The sequence below is a fragment of the Anolis carolinensis genome, chromosome 5, assembly GCF_035594765.1.
Source record: "Anolis carolinensis isolate JA03-04 chromosome 5, rAnoCar3.1.pri, whole genome shotgun sequence".
Classification (NCBI taxonomy): Eukaryota; Metazoa; Chordata; class Lepidosauria; order Squamata; family Dactyloidae; genus Anolis; species Anolis carolinensis.
The window spans coordinates 15262673-15287456 of record NC_085845.1 but is presented as its reverse complement, the minus strand read 5'-3'; the positions used below and the strand labels follow the sequence as shown (position 1 = coordinate 15287456).

Sequence of the window (24784 nt, the reverse complement as noted above, 5' to 3'; positions counted from 1 at the left end):
GTCAAATCCACAAAAGTCAATGCTATAAATGTGGAGAACTCACCATATTAAGATCTTAGGGCCATTTGGTCCAACTCGCTGCTATACAAGACTCGCTGCATTGGAAAATGTCCATTCAATTTTTGTTGAAAGACCTCCATAGAAGAATCTTGCCACCATACATTTTATTCCAAACTGAACAGTGCTTACTGTAAAGAAATTGTTCCTAATGATTAGGTGGAATTTCTTCTTTCGTAATCTTTCTTGAATCCATTGGTTCATGTTCTAGTCTCTGGAGCAGCAAAAAAACAAGCTCACTCCATCTTCTCCATGACATCCCTTCAGATATTGAAAGCTAGTTATCATGTTACCTCTCAGTTTCCTCACCTCCAAGCCAAACAGACCTAGATCCCTAAAGTGTTCCTCAAAGGAGCATTTTGGCTATTATTTACTAGACATGATCTAGCTCAGGCATGAGCAAACTTTGGGCCTCCAGGTGTTTTGGACTTCAACTCCTATAATTCCTAATAGCTGGTAGGCTGTTAGGAATTGTGGGAGTTGAAGTCCAAAACACCTGGAGGGCCAAAGTTTGCCCATGCCTGAGCTACTTGTCAATATCCTCTGTTATTCTGATGCCCAAAATACTGGGCACAGTGTATTCCAGCTAAGATTTGACCAAAGCAGAATGAAGTGGATCTAAAGGTTGGGCATTCCTTATGTGGAATTCTGAAGTCTGAAATACTCCAACAAAATTGTCCACATAGGTAGCTGAGATAGTGACCGCTTTGCTTTCTGATGGTTCAATGTGCACATATTTTGTTTCATACCCAAAATTTAAAATATTGTGTATCAAATTACCTTCAGTCAATGTGAATAAGGTTTATAAGAAACATATATGAATTTTGTCTTTAGACTTGGGTCCCATCTCCAAGAGATCTTGTTATGTATGGACATGCAAATACAGGTATTCCGAAAACCCAAAAAATCCTAATCTTATCCCAAGCATTTTGGATAAGGGATACGCAACTTGTGTCAATTCCTTGAGATGGACACCGGTCTTGTTTTTTGTGAGGATGGGCAAAGAAGGGAAAGATACTTATGGAAACATGCTATTTTGATGAAAACATTGCTTACATCTCTAGATCTGTCTTCAGTCTTAAGTGTTCCATTATGATAGAATGATATATCTTGGACAACATTGCATGATTAATAAATAGTGCAGCACCTCTGTTTCTACCTTGGGTATTTTCAGATACACGCCATTGCCCTATTTTGAGTATGAAATTTTATAGCAGTCCAAATGTTGCCATCTTCCTTTAATAGGTCTCCCATGTGGCCTTTTGAGTGGCAGCATACATTGTCCTCTATCTCAGTGCATCATTACTCCTAGTTCTTTTCCAAGAATCTCATGATGGGTACAACCATTTGTTTTCTTAAAAATTATATTACAGCTTTCCTTAATTTCATCTCCTACTTAAAAAACAACAATGCAGTCTTCCAGTTCGCTTTAAAATTATAGTCATGATAGTTCCCTTTTATTTCCTACATTTGATTTTATTTCCCTCTTAATATTTCTAAGATTTTTCAATCAGTTAATGTTCCTTTACCCAATCCTTCTGGCCGTATTATGAAGTATGCCGCAGTTCTGGCATTAACTTTGCTTCATAGGTTTGGCCTCTTGTCTTAATTTAGAATGGCAATATAGATTTCGGAAATTAGGTTCCAGGCATATGGGATGCTGTATCTGGAAAGATAATTATTTTAATAATAGCTGTCATGAATAGCTGCAGTGTTTCCTGTGTGCCGTTATCATTCTCTGGAAGAATCTGTCTGCTGCTGTTAAACGCAAACTATACACAGCAAGCGTACCTCTTTTCCTGCCACCCCTGGGGAGTAATTGTAGCCTTTGGGTAAGGATGAATGAATTAGATTTTATTGCAGATCCCTTTGCAATATATCATTAACGATTTCTTAACTACAGCGTGACTCCTTATCAATGGATTTGATATTCATGGTTTCATTACTGCAAGCTCCAAAAAATCTCCACCAGTAGTGTCTGTGGCCTTCCTAGGTTATTTAGTATGATTCTAAGGTATAGTTTCTTTACTTTTTATCATGTCATCTAGGCCCCTTCCACACAGCTGAATCAAATCTCACATTATCTTCTTTGAACTGGGATATATGGCAGTGTGGAGCCAGATAACCCAATTCAAAGCAGATATTGTGGGATTTTTTGCTTTGATATTCTGGGTTATATGGCTGTATGGAAGAGCCCCAATTCTCCCCTTTTGTCACTTTGTTCTTTTGCTTTTACTTGTTGTGTGCCTTCACCTCAGGCCCCTTCTCAACTGCCATATACTGTACTCTAGATTATCAAAGTGGATAAACCATATTATCTGTTTTGAACTGGATGATATGAGTCTTCACTGCCATATAATCCAGTTCAAAGCAGATAATCTGGATTTTATATGGCAGCGTAGAAGAGGCCTTACTTAGATTTACAGAGATCAAGCTACAGGTTTTTCTTGGTATGATTGCCAAAATGGATATGGGTTCTGCAGTTATTGGGATCTACTGTACAGTAGAGTCTCGCTTATCCAGCCTTCGCTTATACAACATTCTGTATTATCCAACGCAGTCTGCCTTTTAGTAATAATGTATTTTTTAAATTACTATTTAGTAATGATGTTTTTATAGGTCTCTATAAGTAATAATGTATTTTTAGTCAATGTTTTCAATACATTGCAATTTTTGTGTGTGCTAAATTCATAAATATAGTAATTACTACATAGCGTTACCATATATTGAACTGCGATTTCTGTCAATTTGTTGTAAAACATGTTTTGGTGCTTAATTTGTAAAATCATAATGTAACTTGATGTTTAATAGGCTTTTCCTTAATCCCTCCTTATTATTCAACATTTTCACTTATCCAACATTCTGCTGGCCCATTTATGTTGGATAAGAGAGACTCTACTGTATTTACTTTTCAATATTTTGCGGTGCCAAACATGACACTATCTTTGTCTACCTTTACATCATTTTGCAGTCCCATATCTCTCGTGATGAACCAATCCTGTTCATCTTTCCAAACCAAAGTTAACCCCAAGTTTGACTTTCAGTCATTATTATTCATCCGTTTATCATATTTCTACACATCAAGTAATAAGGTAAAATCTCTGTGATTTATGTGCAATAGGAAGGAACCACAGGTAAAATGCATATTTTATGCAATACAAAAACAAAATAGTAAAAAAAAAGATTTATTTTTTTTGTAAAACCATATAATCAATTTTGCATTTAAAGGGAAAGTATGTATGTCCCTCCTGAGAAGACCTTGCTTTGTGTGATGTTATATGGAAATATCACATTGTTTGTTGAATGGGCAACAAGTCTTCCATTGAAGATTTCAGATTGGTTGCCTACAGGATGAGAGAATATAATTTCTTTGGGGTGAGGGTACAATGCTTTGAGGGAATTCAGAGTTGTAGTTTCTACCAAAAATTTTAATGCCAGCTTTATCTGGGGGAGCCGCTGCCATTTAAACTAGACCAGACTAAACTAGATTAACATATAGTTTAACCTAGTACAAAACACCTTCTTATATGCTGGAACGTTTCTTTTCTAACAGAAAGATTGAATTATCTTCCTAGGTATTAGTCTGCGGATACCACAATGAAGGAATTTGTAGTGCACAATGTGGTTCGTCTTCCTCCTACAAATGAATCTGACTTTGCCCTTCTCTCCTCTGTCTCCTCTCTGTTGTTGAATTCAAGTGAGAAAAAGCTCATTACCGAGGCTCTGAGCAGAAACCAATTTCTGAAGAGACTGGATCCACAGCAGATCAGAGATATGGTAGAATGTATGTATGGAAGAACATACCAGCAAGGCAGCTATATAATCAAACAAGGGGAACCTGGCAACCATATATTTGTACTAGCAGGTCAGTAACTATTTGCAGTGTTCAATTAAATAGCCACAGATAGGAAGAGGATAGATAAGGTGTATTTTTTCCATTTGTTAGTTGCATGAAGAGCTATAATCTACCCAGTTTATCTATTCCATCCCGAATCTTGTTTACTAAAGCAGTCAGCCAGAAATGTTCCTTGTTAGTCTACAAGCAGGGATACAAAGGACCTTTCCTTATATGTTCCTCCCTGTCCATTTTATTCCACTGTCCTACCAACTGCATGCTGCCCCTGTTTAGCAACCAGGGCAAATTTATTCGATTTTGTAGATGCATTTACTGTTATTTACGACTGTGTCAGAAATAATGCAAGTTGCAGCTATAAGTATATGATCTCTATCTATCTATCTATCTATCTATCTATCTATCTATCTATCTATCTATCTATCTAAACAACCAACATGATGTAGTGGTTTGAATCTTGAACTATGACTTTGGACACCAGGGTTTGAATCCTCACTTGGCCATGGAAAGCTGCTGGATGATCTTGGGCAAGTGACACTTTCTCAACCTCAAAGAAAGGCAATGGCAAACCCCTCTGAAAGCACCTTGTCAAGAAAACACTTTGATAGGTTCACCAAAGATCACCTTGAATGACAATAAAAAATGTGATAATGGCAAAGGGCTAATAAAACAACATTTCAAAATCAGCACAATGTGTGAGAAAGATCCTCTACTTGTCTGGAAAGTAATGACTTCTAACTCATTTTAAAAGTTACACTTATTCCATACTTTTCTTTCATCGATTTATAGGCAAAGAAATGAAATGGAAAATTACTGAGCAACAAAATTATTCTGTCACATTGGAATGAATAAAATCATAGAATAAAAGGGTCTATGGTCTCAGAGACCATCTAATCCAACCTTCTGTTCAGGAACTTCACTTAGAGTGTACCAAGTAAATGAACGACCAGCTTCTTTTTGAAGATGTCCTCTCACAGAGAGATAGAGAGAGAGCCCATCACTTTCCTAGGCTATTAGTTCCATTGCCAAACCATGCTTACTGTCAAGAAATTGGACCACCAAATGCAGCATTGCTCAGATACGAATCAAGGAGCATGAAAGGCACTGCAGACTAATTCAACCAGAGAAGTCAGCCATAGCGGGGCACTTGATGAACCAACCTGGACACAGCATATTATCTGAGAACACAGAAATGCTGGACCACTCTCACAACCACTATGTCAGATGACACAGAGAAGCCACTGAAATCCACAAGCATGTGGACAATTTCAATAGAAAGGAGGGAACCATGAAAAAGAACAAATCTGGCTATCAGTATTTTTTAAAAGCCTCTAAAATCAGTATAATAAATAAAGAACAACATTCAGAAAATAGGGGAATTCCAGACAGGAAACAATCAGGGCTAGCTAAAACCTCCCACCAAAGAATTCCCCAGGCGGTAGCAGCCAGGCTTTGAAACTGCAATGCCATTCAGTGCTAATCAAGGTGGCCAATTGCAATATTCACACTTGTCTCAAACAGACAAGAGTTCTTTCTCCCACCTTGGACATTCCACAGATATATAAACCCCACTTGCCTATTTTCCAACAGACCTCACAACCTCTGAGGACGCCTGCCATAAATGTGGGCAAAACATCAGGAGATAATGCTTCTGGAACATGGCCATATAGCCCAGAAAGCTCACAGCAACCCACTGTCAAGAAGTTATTTCTACTGTTCAGTCAAAATCTACCATCCTGCCACTTAAAGCCATTAGACCTGATTTTACTCCCTGTGCATCAGAGAACAATCCATATCATCTGCTCAGTGGCATCTCTTTAGATATTTATAGCGTTTATCTCTGTTACCCTTCACCAGGATGAACATACCCAACTTACTCAACCTTTCTTCATATGTTTCTTCACACCTTTTATAATGCTTGTTCTGACCCTTTTCTGAACTCGGTCCAAATTGAATGATAATGAATTTGGATTCTTTTCAACACTCTGATGAATAAAACAAATGAATTATTTATATTAAAATATATTTCCATGCTTTGCTTGCTCCACACCTTTTTTTGATGTTAAAACCAATTGTCCGTGCACATGTGCACGCACCCACACACTTTGTCTGCAAATGGGAGACATGTGATTCAGCGGTTGTGGGTGCTACCATTACGTTTAGTTTGACCCCATTGTACTTAACCGCCATCATTCTAGTAAAGTCAATAGTGAATTGAGTTACTCCTAATTAAGCAACTGAAATCAATACTAGAGAGGAAATGGCTCATGGAAATTTGCCATCAAGAGCAAACATGTCCTTTCCTCACCTAAGTAGATTCATTTTTCATTTCCACTGATGCCATCCGATGCCACAACAATAATTTTATGTTTTATCTCAAGAGCCTTTTTATGGACACCTTGCTGTGATATATTCCGGTGAAAGAAAGCAATTCAAATAAAGGCAGCAAGGACACAGAATGAAGAAATGCCACCATTTAAAGACATTTCTTGCACATGAAATAACACTCTTAGCTGAAGCCAAAAATCAGATTTAGACTACTGAAAAGGGGGTAAAGTATGGTTAACACTAATGAAATCCATTTTTCAGTGGCTATAAAACCGTGCAAAAGAGTGTGCCTCCAGGCAGGGTCTTTATACAGAGATTGTGATGTACCTTGCTTGCATAGATTGAAAATTGGATTTAAAGCTCATATAAGAGCTTTGATCTATAGGCTGCATGATTTTAATTCCTTTCTCTCAGCCAGAGGAAGAGAGAGGGTCGATCAAAATCAACCAGTTAGATCCTGGTTTTTTAAACAAAAAAAGTCTCAATTGTTTATCATTACAATCAATAAGGGGAGAAAAAAAAAAGACTGTTTCCCATCTAAAATGATACTCGGTCATGAAAAAGCTATAATAACATACTTTATTTATATTCTGCCCTATCTCCCCAAGAGGACTCAGGGCAGATCATAGTACACATACATGGCAAACATTCAATGCCGTTTGGACAGACAGAACAGAATAGAACAGCATTCAGTGCCATTATAAGACACACCACATGTACAGACAGACAGTAGAGGCTATTTAACATTGTCCAGCTTCCGGCTTCATGAGGGTATGTTTGATTCCAGCCACAGTGGGAGCTGCCACTTCATCATCCACTGTGACGCCGAGTCCTTTTTGATGGTAGTACTTTCTCACGTTCTTTGCACGCCACCAGCAGTTTTGTGGTGTCATAAATTAAGTTAAATTAGCCTCCCTGCATTAAGCGGTACCTAGAATTCTCTACTTACAGACACAGCTGTTTTTGAGCTGCTTAGGTAGGCAGCAAGCTAGGCTATTAATGGTCGGGAGCTTATCCCCGACCCAGGCTTCGAACCAACAACCTCCCGGTCAGTGGTGGTTTATTGCTGCTGACTACTAACCAGCTGAGCCACAGCTAGAGTTAACCATAAATAGATTTAAGTGTGGAAGGACTATTTCATTCTTGTTTGTTGTTAATTGCCATCAAGTCAGCTTTGATTTATAGTGACCTTATGAATGAGAAACCCTCAAGACACCTTGGTATTGAGAGTCCTGCTAAGGACTTGTAAACTCAGGGCCATATCTTCCTTGATAATGACATCCATTCTTTTCCTACTGCCTTCCGCTTTGCTGAGCATTGTCATCTTTTCTAATGAATCATGTTTTCTCATGTTATGTCCAAAGTATAACAGCCTCAGTTTAATAATTTTGGCTGCTAGGGATGATTCAGGCTTGATTTGCTCTAGTACTTATTGCTTTCTTTTGGGTAGTCATTGCACTTGAAAGAAATTCCTCACCTGAGATCTATTTCAATATATAGCATTTGTTCTAAGCTCTGCTTGGTGAATAAGAATAGTAATAAACAAGGTAGTTGTTGTCAATCTGGAATCTGCTCTAAACTGCTCTGAACTGATAGAGGTAATCTATATAGTGGTTAAAAGTACTATACAAAATATTGTACTTTGTATATTATATTTTGCTGTGTGCCTTCATTCAGAGCAAGTTTGTCATTGCCCTTTTCTGAGTCTGTGAGAGTGCCACCAATGGTGTTCCATCGCTGAGCAGATTTTGAAATTATGATTTCCTTGAGTTCTAATTCAACACTTAAACCACTACATTATACTGAACCTCATGCAAACTATTAGTCAATTTAAAATAACATGGTCTTCAAATAGGGGAAATTAGACCTTGACATTTGGGAGTTGTAGTTGTGGGATTTATAGTTCACCTACAATCAAAGAGCCCTTTGAACCCCACCAACAATAGAATTGGGCCAAACTTCCCACACAGAACCCCCATGACCAACAGAAAATACTGGAGGGATTTGGGAGGAATTGACAGTGATTTAGGGGAGATGTAGTTCACCTACATCTGGAGAGCACTGTGGACCCAAAAATTGATGGATCTGGACCAAATTTGGCACAAATAATCTGAAACACTCAAATTTGAATACTGGTGGGGTTGGAGAGATTGATTTTGTCATTTAGGAGTTGTTGCTGGTATTTGTACAATACAATAAAAGAGCAGTATGTGTTTTCTGATGGTCTTTGGTGACCCCTCTGACACCCTCTTGCAACCCCCCCCCCAGGGGTCCCGACCCCCAGGTTGGGAAATGCTGCCTTATACTGTTCTGATTTGGCAGTGATAGTTCCAACAAATTCCCTGTCCCACTTATCTGCTGATCTTAAAAGGTCCCAGTTTCTTTTTTCCTCTCCCCACTTTCCCCCTTTGACCTCAGCTTATTTCAATGGGTGTCAACTGAGGTCACTCAACTCAGTGTAAGTTTAACTCAGTTAAAACCCTTGTGCCGGCTGAACTGCTGACATGAAGGTTGGGTTGCTGAACTGAAGGTTGCCAGTTTGAGTCCGCGAGATGGGGTGAGCTCCCGATTGCCAGCTCTAGCTTTTAGGGACATGAGAGAAGCCTCCCAGCTGTCACATCTGGGTGTCCTCTGGGCAACATCTCTGTAGACTGCCAATTCTCTGACACTTTCAGTATGTTCTCAAGTTGCTTCTGCCACTATAAAAAAAAACTCAACTCAGTATGAGGGACTGTCTCAACTTACTTCCATTGTTCTCTCCAGTTTCTGAAGTAGAAACATTTCCCATCACTTGATACCTGATTACTTTTTTAAAATGGCAATGCACGATTCTTTTGCATATATATATATATATGGGGCATGACATCTACCTATGTATTTTTCTGTATTGTAACGGCATGCTTTTCTCAATGGTTTCTACTCTAAAGAGGGTAAAGTGGAAGTCTTTCAGCAGAACAAGCTTCTCTCATCCATTCCTGTGTGGACAGCATTTGGGGAGTTGGCTATTTTGTACAACTGCACAAGGACAGCCTCAGTGAAGGGTGAGTTTACTCTTTCTACTTATTCTTGGCTTTGCGGTTTATTTTTTTAAGTTATAGAGATCATGTCAGTGAGTCAAGCAGCTGTTTGGAAAGAATATTCAAAAATATTGGAATGATGGTTCTCAAGGCATATTTTTCAAGTGTTAAGAAACCTTGAGAAGAAAAATTTTAGACAAATCTCTGCAGTTTGGAATTTTTTCTATGAAAAATTTTCCAGGGATTGTTTCATGCAGAAAATGGGATTTTTCTGTTCAGGAAAGTTATTATTTCTGTTTTGAAATATTGTTTCTTGTGCATGATTGTTTTCTATAGAATTTTTTTTCTTGCACATGGTTGTTTTCTGTAGAAAACAACTACAGTAGAGTCTCACTTATCCAAGCCTCGCTTATCCAAGTTTCTGGATTATCCAAGCCATTTTTGTAGTCAATGTTTTCAATATATCGTGATATTTTGGTGCTAAATTCGTAAATACAGTAATTACAACATAACATTACTTCGCATTGAACTATTTTTTCTGTCAAATTTGTTGTATAACATGATGTTTTGGTGCTTAATTTTTAAAATCATAACCTAATTTGATGTTTAATAAGTTTTTCCTTAATCCCTCCTTATTATCCAAGATATTTGCTTATCCAAGGTTCTGCCGGCCCGTTTAGCTTGGATAAGTGAGACTCTACTGTATGTCCAAATTTCATGCAAAGAGTCTCAAATGACGAATAGCATTTGAAAACTGCATGGTTTTTGAAGACATTCTCGCCATGGGAATAAAGTTGCTGAAATTATTAGTTGCTACCTTTGAAAAGAAGCTTAATGATGAAGTCAGCATGCAACTGAAATAACAAATTTGAAGTAATATTCCATAGCTAAAACATGAAAGCAAGCTACAATGGGAAAGACAGATAGAGACACAGAAACTGTGAGATGGAGAGGGGCACATCTACACAGTAGAATTAATGCAGTCTGACACTACTTTAACTCCTATGGCTCGATGCTATTTAATCCTAGGATTTGTAGTTTGCTGAGGCACCAGCACTCTTGGCAGAGAAGGCCAAAGACCTTGTAAAACTCAAGCATCCATAATTCCACAATATTAACCCAGGGCAGTTAACGTGGTGTTAAACCACAATATTCTACAGTGAGGCACCCAGGGACTAGTGTTGTAAGAGCTGTGGAACAATCCTGATGATTGATTTTGGCAATATATTTCTAATATTGAAACAGAGTCCAAAGGCACTGTCGAAGGCTTTCATGGCCGGAATCACTGGGTTGCTGTGAGTCTTTCGGCTGTACGGCCATGTTCCAGAAGCATTCTCTCCTGACGTTTTGCCCACATGTATGGCAGGCATCTTCAGAGGTTGTGAGGTATGTTGGAAAATAGGCAAGGGAGGTTTATATATCTGTGTAAAGTCCAGGGTGGGAGAAAGAACTCTTGTCTGTTGGAGGAAGGTGTGGCTGTTGTAATCAATCACCTTGATTAGCATTTGATGGCTCTGTAGCCTCAAGGCCTGGCTTCTTCCTGTCTGGGACAATCCTTTGGTTGGAGGTGATTGAGTCATGTCTGGAATTTCTGTTTTCAGAATGTTGTTCTTTATTTACTGTTCTGATTTTAGATTTTTTAAAAATACTAGTAGCCAAATTTTGTTCATTTTCATGGTTTTCTCCTTTCTGTTGAAATTGTCCACATGCTTGTGGATTTCAGTGGCTTTTCTGTGTAGTCTGATGTGGTCGTTGTTAGAGTGGTCCTGAATTTCTGTATTCTCAAATAATATGCTGTGTCCAGGTTGGTTCACGTGCTCTTCTATGGCTGATTTCTCTGGCTGAGTTAGTCTACAGTGTCTTTCATGTTCCTTGATTCGTATTTGGGCACTGTGTTTGGTGGTCCCTATGTAGACTTGTCCACAGCTGCATGGTATACGGTAGACTCCTGCAGAGGTGAGAGGATCCCTCTTGTCCTTCACTGAATGTAGCATTTGTTGGATTTTCGTGGTAGGTCTGTAGATGGTTTGTAGGTTGTGTTTCTTCATCAGCTTCCCTATGCAGTCAGTGGTTCTCTTGATGTATGGTAAGAACACTTTTCCTCTGGGTGGATCTTTGTCTTTGTCATGACTTGTTCTTGGCCTTGCAGCTCTTCTGATGTCTGTGGTGGAGTATCCATTGGCCTGTAGAGCCCAGTTTAGGTGGTTTAGTTCACCTTGGAGGAGGTGAGGTTCACAGATTCTTTTTGCATGGTCTGCCAGAGCTTTAATTGTGCATCTTTTTTGTCTTGGGTGATGGTTGGAGTTTTTATGTACGTATCTATCCTATAAAAACTCCAACCATCATGCAAATCAAAAAAGAAGCAAGTCAAACATTCAGCGAAAGACAGGATCCTAGGAGCCCCCGGTGGCCAAGGGGATAAAAGCCCCGTAACTTGAAGGTTGGGTTGCTGACCTGAAAGCTGCCAGGTTCGAATCCCACCCGGGGAGAGTGTGGATGAGCTCCCTCTATCAGCTCCAGCTCCATGCAGGGACATGAGAGAAGCCTCCCACAAGGATGGTAAAACATCAAAACATCCGGGCGTCCCCTGGGCAACGTCCTTGCAGACGGCCAATTCTCTCACTCCAGAAGCAACTCCGGTTGCTCCTGACACGAAAAAAAAGGAGGGATCCTGTCACCTCTGCAAGACTCTACCCTATACCATGCAGCTGTGGAGAAGTCTACACAGGGACTACCAAACACAGGGACCAAACACGAATCAAGGAACGTGAAAGGCACTGCAGAATAACTCAACCAGAGAAGTTAGCCATAGCAGAGCACCCGATGAACCAACCTGGACACAGCATATTATTTAAGAACACAGAAATACCGGACCACTCTAATAACTACCACATCAGACTACACAGAGAAGCCATTGAAATCCACAAGCATGTGGACAATTTCAACAGAAAGGAGGAAACCATGAAAATGAACAAAATCTGGCTATCAGTATTTAAAAAACTCTAAAATCAGAACAGTAAATAAAAAACAACACTCTGAAAACAGGAATTCCAGGCATGATTCAATCAGGCACAGCTAAATCCTCCAGACAAAGGATTCTCCCAGACATGAAGAAGCCAGGCCTTGAGGCCACAGGGCCATCAAATGCTAATCAAGGTGATTAATTGCAACAACCACACCTGCCTCCAACAGACAAGAGTTCTTTCTCCCACCCTGGACATTCCACAGTTTCCAGCAGACCTCACAACCTCTGAAGATGCCTGCCACAGATGTGGGCCAAACAACAGGAGAGAAAACTTCTGGAACATGGCCATACAGCTCGAAAGACTCACAGCAACCCAGAGCCAGATGGCTTTATCAAGGTAAGATTGGAAAGCCCTTGATCTTCCAGATGTGCAGCCGAAGCAGAGCAGGCCTCATCTATACTGCCACATAATTAAGTTTCAGAATGCTGTTTAACTGCTTTGAGCTGAATTATATTGCAATGTAGACTCATATAATCCAGTTCAAAGTGGTTAAACTGCATTCAGAAACTGCACTACATGGAAGTGTGGATGAGACCATAGTCAATGCTGAGCAATGCTGGGAGTTACAGTCAACAGCATCTTGATAGTCATACGATTTCCATCCCTTTTGTAGAAGAACTGCTTATCTGACTCCTTGGCAAGAGGGTTCTCTCCCTACTAGCTTTTCTGAAGCATCAACACAGTTTTATGAATGCCAACAGCTTTTCATGCCCATCAGATTCAATTTATATTCAGAAAAGCAGCACGGAATGATTTCTGCTAATCCCATACAAAAGGCAGTAGTACCATGCAGATTAGTTTATCTAGTGGAACCTTTCCTTTTCCCTTTCCTTTTGTTTTTTTCGCAGAACGTTCCCAGTTTGTCAGCTAGTTTCAGCTCCAGGTCAGGTTGGAGCAGGTTCTGGTACATATGAATTTGCAGTTTATGTCAGCCATGTTGCTCTGCATCCTAAATACATCTCAGCAGTTGTTAAGTAATGGAAAATGCAATCTCACTTTTAAACTGTGCTTCTTTTGTGACGAGCATCTAGCCTAACAATGAAAAAAGGCACTATGCAACAATGTTGTCTCCTTTCCTTCTTGATTGATTTTTTTTTTTGGTAAGAAGAAGGATGAAAGGAGTGGTAGGAAAATACAGGAGTTTATAAACAGAAAATGGCATCTGCTTCTTCTCCTTTATCCTGATAGACCTGGAGTTTCCACGTGACGTCTTTGTGCTGTGTTTTTGTCTCTTTAGTCTTACTGATAGAGGTGGAAAACTGATAATAACATGCCTAGTATTATAGGAGATGGGATGAAAAGGAAGGATCAGAGATATACAAAATGGTAGCAGCAGCAGTTCAGTATCTCATTTCTAAAATCTAGGTCTCCTGAGCATGACTCTTAGGAAGGGAATGTGTCAATTTCCCCCAAGGGAAAGCAGATGGGCTGCATATGCGGAGGGTCATCACTTCTGTAGCAATTGACATTCTCCATAGCTTGCAGCTTTAATTTATTAGCAGTCACAAGCCACTCAATCCCGTGTTGCTTGACATGGCCAAAAAAGTCTTTTAAAATAGTTCTATCTGCATGTATTGCGGGTCGCCTGAAGTTTGGTCAAGGGTGAACAATAACAATAAATATAATCCATTATATTTCAATTTGTTCTTTGAAAAGCATAGCAGGATGTCCCAAGAGGGTTATCCTATTTCATTTCTTCTCAGCAAATCTGTGAGGTTAATGGATGGGAAGCATCCAAAAGCTGAAAGTCAAATGTATTCTTGAACCACAGTCTGGAACTTGGAAAAATTGCTCTGTGGGCTAAAATTCCTATACTATGCTAGATGGAAAGTTTCTTGGAGTTGTCATGCAAGAAGCAATTTTTCCAAGTACTGCCTTATGGTCATCAGAAGTCAGAAATGACTTGAAAGCACCCAGCAGCAACAATGGCAGAGGATGGCTGAATTCAAAGTTAGTCAATTTACTCCGACTATTGAGCCTCCGGTGGCCTAGGGGATAAAAGCCTCGTGACTTGAAGCTTGGGTTGCTGACCTGAAGGCTGCCAGGTTCGAATCCCACCCGGGGAGAGCGCGGATGAGCTCCCTCTATCAGCTCTAGCTCCATGCAGGGACATGAGAGAAGCCTCCCACAAAGATGGTAAAACATCAAACATCTGGGCGTATCCTGGACAACGTCCTTGCAGACGACCAATTCTCTCACTCCAGAAGCAACTCCGGTTGTTCCTGACACGAAAAAACCCCCCCAAAACTCTGACTATTTCATCTGTTGACTTTGAAGGCTCTAAAAATGTTGGTTCTTTTCTCTGAAATGCTGTTGGAAATTGCATTTATTTATTTTGTTACAGTATTTATAAGTTGTTTTCAAAGAGAAAATGCCAAGAGTCACACTTTTTTAAAAAAAACAAACAAAAACCAAGCAATTGCCAGGTGAAACCGTGTAATAACACGAACAAGGTGAGAATCTGGAAGGGATACTTCAGTGAAAAATCCTGCTATAAAAAGGTGAGGAAAAAAAACCAGCCTGAATGTGAGCAATGCACTTTTTCTCAGATAGATGAGAGAATGTGCTATTCTCAGTGGACTTGTTTAAGTTAGACAATCAGTACCAGGTATGCTATTAAATGTCACATTTTCTTCATTTTGTTTTTCTCCCCTTTCCCTTCCTAAAGCTGTCACTATTGTGAAAACATGGGCATTAGACAGAGAGGTTTTCCAAAATATAATGAGAAGAACAGCACAAGCAAGACATGACCAATACAGAAACTTCCTAAGAAGGTAAATGTAGTGTTGAGACAATGCTTAATTGCCTTTACTAACAATTAGTTGAGATCCAAGATGATCAATGATCATTTAACCCAGGTGATTTCATTGAGGCAGGCTGCCAGTGAAATTTATCCCCTTTGGGAAGTGAAATCTGAATGTTTTTATTTTACCTGTGGTTCTAGGAGATATCTACTAAGTTGGTCAATAATTTTGGAGGGAACATCTGTCCAAGTCTACACTGATAATTCATTGACTTGAAATGAGATAGACAAATTTAACATCAATAGTTGGCTTTATCTAAAGCCAAAAGGAGCTACGATGGTGCAGTAGGTTAAACCAGTGGTTCTCAATCTGTGGGTCCCCAGATGTTTTGGCCTCCAACTCCCAGAAATCCTAACAGCTGGTAAACTGGCTGGGATTTCTGGGAGTTGTAGGCCCAAACACCTGGGGACCCATAGGTTGAGAACCATTGGGTTAAACCCTTGTGCTGGTTGAAATGCTGACCTAAAGGTTGGCGGTTCAAATCTGTGAGACAGGTGAGCTCCCATCTGTCAGTTCTAGCTTCCTATGTGGGGACATGAGAGAAGATCCCTACAGGATGGTAATACATCCGGGTGTCCCCTGGGCAACGTCTTTGGAGACAGTCGATTCTCTCACACCAGAAGTGACTTGTCTCAATTTGCTTCTGACACGATAAAAAAATTTCTATGATGTAGTTTGGACATCTTCTCTTACAAAACAATATTTTGTCCTCCTATGCATTCACTACAGTGGATGAAGTCAATCGCTCCTGTTAATAAAGGTTGACTATCTGTTATCCAAAATGTTTGGGAATAGAAGTGTTCATATTTCAGATATATATTTTTTGGATTTTGGAATACTGGCATATACAGCATGAGGTATCTTGGAGATGGGACCAAAGTATAAACACAAAATTAATTTGTTTCATATACACCATATATGCATAGCCTGAAGAAAGTTGTATACACAATATTTTTAAAATAATTTTCTTCATGAAACACAGTTTAGAAAGCAAAGGTGTTGCTATCTCAGCCACCCAAGTGGACAATTTTGGATTTTGGAATATTTTGGACTTGAGAATTTTGAATAAGGATGATCAACCTGTACTAAGGGATTGTTGCATGTGCAAATGGAAACCCAGTCCTGGCTTTTGGACATCCAATGGAGACAAATAGACATGTACAATTTAATCATTGAACTACATGAGTCCCACATCTGTTTTAATAGCTTATTCAAGTTACAAAAACCAAAATAATCCCCAAATACATCTCTTGCAATTCCAGATGGGTTTTTTTTAACCAATTTACAGAAAAATTGATGTGTTAAATTTATTTTCAATGCTGTACTGACTTCCTCATTTTGAAAGAAATATAATCAATTTCAACACAATCTGAATGTCAGAACTGTGAACAGAACAATGGGCACCTGGCAACAGGTTCTTTTTAATGCCCTGTAATAATGTCAATTCCACTGGCAGACTGATGATTTGCAGGCAGGCCATTTTTATTTTACTCTTTGTCTTGAAAACAGTGTAGATTTTTTTTTAAAAAAAATTAGGCTTAAAAATCTTTGTCTTGTACCCATACCATTTTTATCCCCTGTTTTAGGATTCAAATTAGGAGAAGTTCTCATAAGTACAGGTTTTAACAACTATAGTAATGTCAAAATTACAGTGAAAAGCAATCCAAAACATACACACACACACACACACACACAGAAGGCATTTGTTAGTGTTGATTCTTTTGTACCTTTTTGAATTCTTGCCTCTCTTTAAGCTTTATCCACTCACTTTCATTGTCACCTAAAGACAAAGTTTAGAAAGTTCATTGTTGGAGCTGAAACTCCCCAAATCCTCCTGCTTCATACAGATAGTGTGAAAACAATGCCAAGGATAATTGCAAATTTGAGAGATCTTGTTCATAACGTTCTTTCAAATTCTACTGAGTAACAATAACTGTCCAAAATATTGGCTTAATAAAGAACGTGAAATTCTGTGTTCAAGGTGTATTAAAAGCACAAAATTGCTTTTCATTATTTCCAAGTGTGTCTTTGCTGAAGAATTTACCTGAAGATAAGCTGTCAAAGATCGTGGACTGCTTGGAAGTGGTAAGTACTTGGGCTTCCAAAACAATATATTCATATCTAATCTTAAAGGAAATTCTGGTAGGAGAAAGTTATACAGCTTCAGTGAAACCTCGCCTTGTTTGTTACACATTCTGGGGTGTTCTGGTTAATCTCAAAGCCAGGTGTGTGTTATTTAACCAGGGTCATTTTGTAAAAGAATAAAGTGTTGTAGATCCACCTCCACTTTAAATAAGTGCAAAACTTGGCAGGACCACTCAACAGTGCAATCTGTTCTGTGCTTCAGTTGCCACGTTTGCATTTATGATGACCTTAGCCACATATAAATCCTTACTAAATTTCATTATTCATTATAAAATGTGTTTGTTTATGATGTCTACTTTACCACCACCAGTTTTTGGCAGATCCCCATGCACTGCTTGTGTTCTCTGCCTGGTTCACATTCCTTAAATATAAAGGAATTATAAACAGTCCCTGAGTTACAAACATCTGACTCGGGGATTGCCTGTGATTCTTTTATACTAGTCCTAGTAAGAAGCCATGGTGGCACAATGGGTTAAACCCTTGTTCTGGCTGTACTGCTGACCTGAAAGTTGGGTTGATGACCTGAAGGTTGCCGGTTCAAATCCGCGAGATGGGGTGAGCTCCCGTCTGTCAGCTCTAGCTTGCAGGGACATGGGAGATGCCTCCCAGCTAATACAGCCTAGCATTTCCTGGGCAACATCTCTGTAGACGGCCAATTCTTTCACACCAGAAGTGACTTGCAGTACGTTCTTGAGTTGCTTCTGACACGATAAAAAAACACTGTGATTTATGTCTGTGGCTATGAAATTTGTGGATAACAACCTTGCTTCTTATAGCTGTAACATAGCAAAAACAAATACATTAGTAATGATGACCAATTTGTAAAGAATTTAATGTATGATTTTCAAAATAAGTATTGGCAGAGTGTATCTTGCCTTGTTGCTAAAGAGCATTGGTGCATCGCCAAACTACAACTCCCGTAATCCCATAGCACTTAGAGGTGTCAAAATGCATTACTTCTACAGTATAGATGCATCCTTAGTTTCTTTTCTTGAGTTATACTTTTAAAGTACAGTAATTATCTTCCAATTAGAATAATTGTTTGAGAACGGAGATATTACTAGTTGTGGACTCCCCTTTCTTTTCCCCCCCTTGTCTTCATATTTAGTATAAGTAGTACTCAGTACTATAAATGAACAGATAATTTTATATAAAGGGCGGAATGGAATCATTCGGGGCATATGGGTTTATTATGCACATTATTCTTATGTAAGCATATAACTTTATGGTTCAACAGAACAGATGGTCAGGACAAGGAATTCATTTAGTTCATTATATCACCAGGACTGAACAATTTTTACTTGCAAATAAATATGTCATATAATTCAGCAGCATTAATGGCTGAATTATTTCCATAGTGATTTGGCAATGGAGAAATGTAATTTGAACCAGATTAAAAAAATACTCTGTTTGAGATTTGTGGTCAATGCTTGTCTAACAGGTCATATCTGATTTTTTAGAAATTTGTGAGCAAAGTTAATTTCCTGCATGAATGACCTGAATACCTTCCAAGATAGTCCTATGTAACACATTCACCTTCTATTAGGTGGGGGGAATCTACTGCCCATATTCAGACTATTCAAAGAGAACCGTGTAACACTGATTCTTGGCAAAGGATATCTAATAATGCATCTATATTGTAGAATTAATGCAGTTTGACACCACTTTCACCGTGTTGGCTCAATGGGAGTTGTGGTTTTACAAGGTCTTAAGTATCCTCTTCCAATTGAGGGCTGTTGCCTCACTAAACTACAAATCCCAGAGTCTCATAGCATTGTGCCATGGCAGGTAGGGAAAAAGAGATTGTGGCACTGTCCATGTGGACAGTGGATCAGTTCAAATCAGAACCAGTCTAGTTGTTTATACTAACTCCAAAGTATGGGTTATTCCGTGACTTCTAATGTGGTATAAAACTAGGGTAAATGTTTTTACCTCACATTATAGGTTGGAAACTCCTGGACATCATGTGAACATCCAGGGATGATTTCTGGCCCAATTCAAGATTTCTAGAAGTGTAGACAAGTCCATAATCTGCACCACTGGCTTCACCAAATCGAGTTTGTTTTAAAGCTATAAAATTAAATGGGAGCTCAGAAAAATATAAATTTCCCTATATAGTAAACCTTACCAGAATTCCTCTCCAGAGCACTTCTATCATCCCTCTTCCAGTCCAATTTCTTTCTTTCACTTTTAAGATGCAGCTTGACAGGATTGTTAGAGCATGGAAATAACTTTTTACAAATGTGTTATGTATAATTAACTCTTTCCCCCAGTACCTTATTTTTGTAACTTCATGGGGATAACTTCAATCCTTTTGCAGTATTAATAGTAAGGTTTACTGTTATTTTTACGTTTGTGGAGTGTTGCTTCATTAAATGCAATGGTTTTCAACCTGTGGGTCCCCAGATGTTTTGGCCTTCAACTCTCAGAAATCCTAACAGCTGGTAAACTGGCCAAAACACCTGGGGACTCACAGGTTGATGACCACTGACTAAGTGGTTCCAAGAAGAATATTATAGAGGTCATGCATTGACTTGTGCTGTGTTTTATGCTGCTTTATCCAGCTTTTTAAGATATATATACAAGGCTGGTGACTTTTATGTCAGTAGGGCACTGAATTTCTTTCCTATTTAAGACTGAACTTCAGTGGAGTTATCCAATGTGCTGAACTTTATTTCCAAAATAGGTTCATCTCAATGGATAGCTCCTTCAAGGTTCAGTGTGAAGCATGCTGTAAGTTCTTTGCCCCACTGGCATAGAAGTCACAAGCCACTGTTTTTTTATTGATCTGGTAATTGCCATCAGGTCAGCTTCATCTTATGGTGGTTCCATGAACGAAAGGCCTCCAAGTCACCCTCTTATTAACAGCCCTGCTTAGTTCTTGCAGATCCAGGGCCATAGCTTTCTTGGCCAGGTCTATCCATCTGGAATGTGGTCCTCTTTTTCCTATTGTCCTCCACTTTAGTAAAGGTAAAGGTTTCCCCTGACGTTAAGTCCAGTCATGTCCGACTCTGGGGGTAGGTGCTCATCTCCATTTCTAAGCCGAAGAGCCGGCGTTATCTGCAGACACCTCCAAGGTCATGTGGCCATTAGCATGACTGCATGGAACGCTGTTACCTTCCCGCCGGAGTGGTACCTATTGATCTACTCACATTTGCATGTTTTCGAACTGCTAGGTTGGCAGAAGCTGGAGCTAACAGAGGGCGCTCACTCTGCTCCCCGGGTTTGAACCTGGGACCTTTCATCTGCAAGTTCAGCAGCTCAGTGCTTTAACACACTGAGCCACCGGAGGCTCCAATTAAAGTCCTCCACTTTAATAAGCATTATTATCTTTTCTTCTAAACAATTTCTTTTAAAGATGTGTCCAATATACATCAATCTCATATTGACTTCCAGGGACAGTTTTGGCATTGTTTTTTTTTTAGCAATTTGCAATTGAGCCTGTTTATTTGTATTTAGTAATTTTTGAGGAAGAAAGCAAATATTGACTTTTTTGACTCTTCATCTACAATGGTAACTACTAACCCTTGGAGGGAATGGAATTATCATAATGACCAGTCACCTCTTCTGAATACTTTCTAAGTGATGAGAAGCAGATTGAATAACAGGACTATGCAAGAATACAAATGCAGCCAATGGTGCAGAATACTTAGCTCACAGCATCCTTCCTTCCTCTAGTATTTTCAAGCTCTGGATTTTAGAAATTGCATATTCTTCTTGCTTGAAGCTGCTTTGTGATTCTGATACAGAAAATCTGCAAGTTTAGTAGTAATTATGCAATGCTGCAATCATTCATTCCTGCTCGGAGCTATCTATTTCAATCTACCTGGGTTTATGTAGACTGAATAATATTACCTTGTTATTGAGGTTTGGACTGCAGGTTTGTGTGGATGTGAATAACTTTCTGCTTTAAAACCAAGATGTTTGACAATGTGTTATAAAATGCTTTTGGGTTTACTTTAGGCCCCTGAAAAGACTGGAATAGCCTGCTACATTTTTTATAATCTTGCATTCTTTCTCCCCCATAGGAATACTATGATAAGGGTGATTATATTATTCGTGAAGGAGAAGAAGGAAATACATTCTTTGTTATAGCCAAAGGGAAGGTAAGAAACTAGGAAAGAGGAATGCCTATGTTTGCTAATGGAAGTGTGCATGAAGCTGTCTTTTTGCCAATGTCACACTGGAGGCTAGGGACAGCACGCAATGTGCAAGCCATAGTAAACTATTCATGCTTCCAAACAGGAAAGCAGGACACATGTGACCAAGGGCCCTTTCACACAGCTCACTATCCCAGAATATCAAGGCAGAAAATCCCACAATATCTGCTTTGAACTGGGTTATCTGAGTCCACACTGCCATATATCCCAGTTCAAAGCAGATGTGGGGTTGTATTCAGCTGTGTGGAAGGGGCCTAAGCACCATTATTAATGAAGAAATGCACCCGAGTTAATCTGCAGCAGTTTGCTTTTGCCTGAGTCTGGAGGGAAAGTCAACATTCAACTGCCTTCTTTTCCCTCCCCTTCCTGGATTGATTTAATGTAAACTATTCCTGCTCTTTGAACTCAGTTTGCAGCAAATGAGATTAAATAATAACAGAAGAGAAAGGTGGGAGAAGGACAGAGAAAATGGGTTATTTTAAAAGCAGGTGTAAAAGTGGAATAGTAGGAGTTCTTTGAACAATTAGAGTATGTACTGTTGATCTGAAGAGCCAAGTCTTCATCATCCTTGGTCTACCACTTAAAGGGCATAAGCCAAAATCTTACCTTTGTTTTTGTGTCTTTAGGCATGCTCAGAATAACTCTCTGGATCCAACCTTGTCTTAAACGATCCCTTGCTTTAAAAAACGCAGTGGAAAGAAATGCTTTCTCTTTTTACGTTATATGCAGAAGGTGAAGAGACTTAATCAAAAAACATTTATATGTTAATTACTGGATGGATAACAACAAAGCAGCAGTCATGCAGGACTAGGGACAGATGGTGCATTACCAGTTGGCAGGCTCCAGGAGTAAACACTTCTGCGGCCTCCTTACATTAGGCAAGAAAACGTGAATTGACAGTAATCACTCTTGTTGGGTGCTGCTCCAACAATTTGCCTACTGAATCTGGAAAAAATCCTCTCGCCCCCAGAAAACAATTTTTTGCATTTTGTCAAAGGAGAGAATAGGGATTCCTATTCTTGCCTCAGCCAGGTAGTGATCTCAAGCAGTAACGACAACAACAACACTTTATTTATATTCCACCCTTCTCCCCAAGAGGACTCAGAGTGGATAACAGCATATAAACAGACGCAGGCAAACATCCAATGCCTCATTACAGTGAAATCCAATGAGACAAATATGCAGGCAAAGGCTTCTCCTTTCATTTCTATCTCTGGATGTGGTGCTCATCTCCATCTCTGGGGAAGATGCTGTTCAGCATTTCCAAGCCGAGGAGCCTGTGTTGTTTGTAGACACCTCCTGGTCATGTGGCTGGCATGGTTGCTTTGAGCGTCTTTGTGCCTTTCCCCAGCAAAGTGGTACCTATTGATCTACTTGCATTAGGATGTTTTCGAACTGCTAGGTTGGCAGGAGCTAGGGCTAACAGCAGGAGCCCACCCATCCCGCAGGTTCAAACTGCCAACCTCCAGGTCAGCAGTTATAAGAATTTAACTAATTGCATCACCGAGGCCCCCCAGTATACAGTACACTGTAGTTTGAGCCTAAGGTGCATATCTATTTCATCCAGCACTTTTACATATCAACACATTCAGATTCACCCAACCATTACAGCTATATTCTAGTTTATCAAACCCTCAAAGGTCAACTAAGAGTATTTTTGGCTTCTGATATTCTTTCCTATAAAATAATATTCAGTGGAAATTTCTATATAACTCTCTGCTGCTTCTCTCACTATATATTTTTTAGCAATCTTTCTTAGACATCTCTGTCATGCATCTAATGTCCATGTATAGATTTTCTTCTTCTGGAGGCCCATATTTTCTCTTTGTCTTACTGCTCAGAATTGGCCTGATGTACAGAATTTATAAGATCAACATTATGGGATGAAACCAGGAAAACATTCCGATAGACATATTTCATATTAAATATTTGCCTTGACAAGTTCAAAGCATGAAATGCAATACAGTCATACACTTATACTGGATTTATCATCGCATCACCACTTTGTCATTTTGGGGATTCCACATTAGAATTTTGTGAAATTATTTGTAGACCATTAAAGTTCCAGAAATATTTTGAATATCGGGTAAGTAGATATCTTGGAAATGGGCACCCTGTTCTAAACACAACATTTAGTTAGGCTTCATGTACCTCTTGTGCACATAGCTTGAGGGTGATTTTATACATGACTTTTTTGCATACGTTGAATCACTATCTCAGTCCACTCACGTAAGCAATTTTGGATTCTGGAATTTTTCTCTTTTTGAATTTCCATATAAGGGATGCTCAACCTTTATGATTTAGTATGTAATTGTCAATAGACTTTATGGTTTTTAAAATCCTTTCACTTTTGAATACACACACTCACACACATACACACACTGGCCTTTCTTCTTGATGGATTCATCTTCTATTTGTAAGAGAGGACTCAAAAATGCTCACACCTGTCATAGAATCATAGAATCATAGAATCATAGAATAGTAGAGTTGGAAGAGACCACATGGGCCATCCAGTCCAACCCCCTGCTAAGAAGCAGGAAATCGCATTCAAAGCACCCCCGACAGATGGCCATCCAGCCTCTGCTTAAAAGCCTCCAAAGAAGGAGCCTCCACCACGGCCCCGGGGAGAGAGTTCCACTGTCGAACAGCTCTCACAGTGAGGAAGTTCTTCCTGATGTTCAAGTGGAATCTCCTTTCCTGTAGTTTGAAGCCATTGTTCCGTGTCCTAGTCTGCAGGGCAGCAGAAAACAAGCTTGCTCCCTCCTTCCTATGACTTCCCTTCACGTATTTGTACATGGCTATCATGTCTCCTTTCAGCCTTCTCTTCTGCTAGCTAAACATGCCCAGCTCTTTAAGCCGCTCCTCATAGGGCTTGTTCTCCAGACCCTTAATCATTTTAGTCGCCCTCCTCTGGACGCTTTCCAGCTTGTCAACATCTCCCTTCAACTGTGGTGCCCAAAATTGGACACAGTATTCCAGGTGTGGTCTGACCAAGGCAGAATAGAGGGGGAGCATAACTTCCCTGGATCTAGACGCTATTCCCCTATTGATGCAGGCCAAAATCCCATTGGCTTTTTTAGCAGCCGCATCACATTGTTGGCTCATGTTTAACTTGTTGTCCACAAGGACTCCAAGGTCTTTTTCGCACACACTGCTGTCAAGCCAGGCGTCCCCCATTCTGTATCTTTGATTTCCATTTTTTCTGCCGAAGTGAAGTATCTTGCATTTGTCCCTGTTGAACTTCATTTTGTTAGTTTCGGCCCATCTCTCTAGTCTGTCAAGATCGTTTTGAATTCTGCTCCTGTCTTCTGGAGTGTTAGCTATCCCTCCCAGTTTTGTGTCGTCTGCAAACTTGATGATCGTGCCTTCTAACCCTTCGTCTAAGTCGTTAATA

General features: G+C 39.5%; 1 protein-coding gene across 1 annotated transcript in view; it reads left to right on the top strand.

Moving 5' to 3' along the window:
* prkg2 (protein kinase cGMP-dependent 2) overlaps positions 1-24784 on the top strand; it is an 80961-nt gene that overhangs the window by 19500 nt on the left and 36677 nt on the right. Inside the window, exons 3-7 of the mRNA XM_062981517.1 lie at positions 3756-3922; positions 9166-9279; positions 14950-15055; positions 17107-17170; positions 21259-21336. Of these exons, the coding sequence (XP_062837587.1) occupies positions 3756-3922; positions 9166-9279; positions 14950-15055; positions 17107-17170; positions 21259-21336 (529 nt within the window). The remainder of the gene's footprint in view (positions 1-3755; positions 3923-9165; positions 9280-14949; positions 15056-17106; positions 17171-21258; positions 21337-24784) is intronic.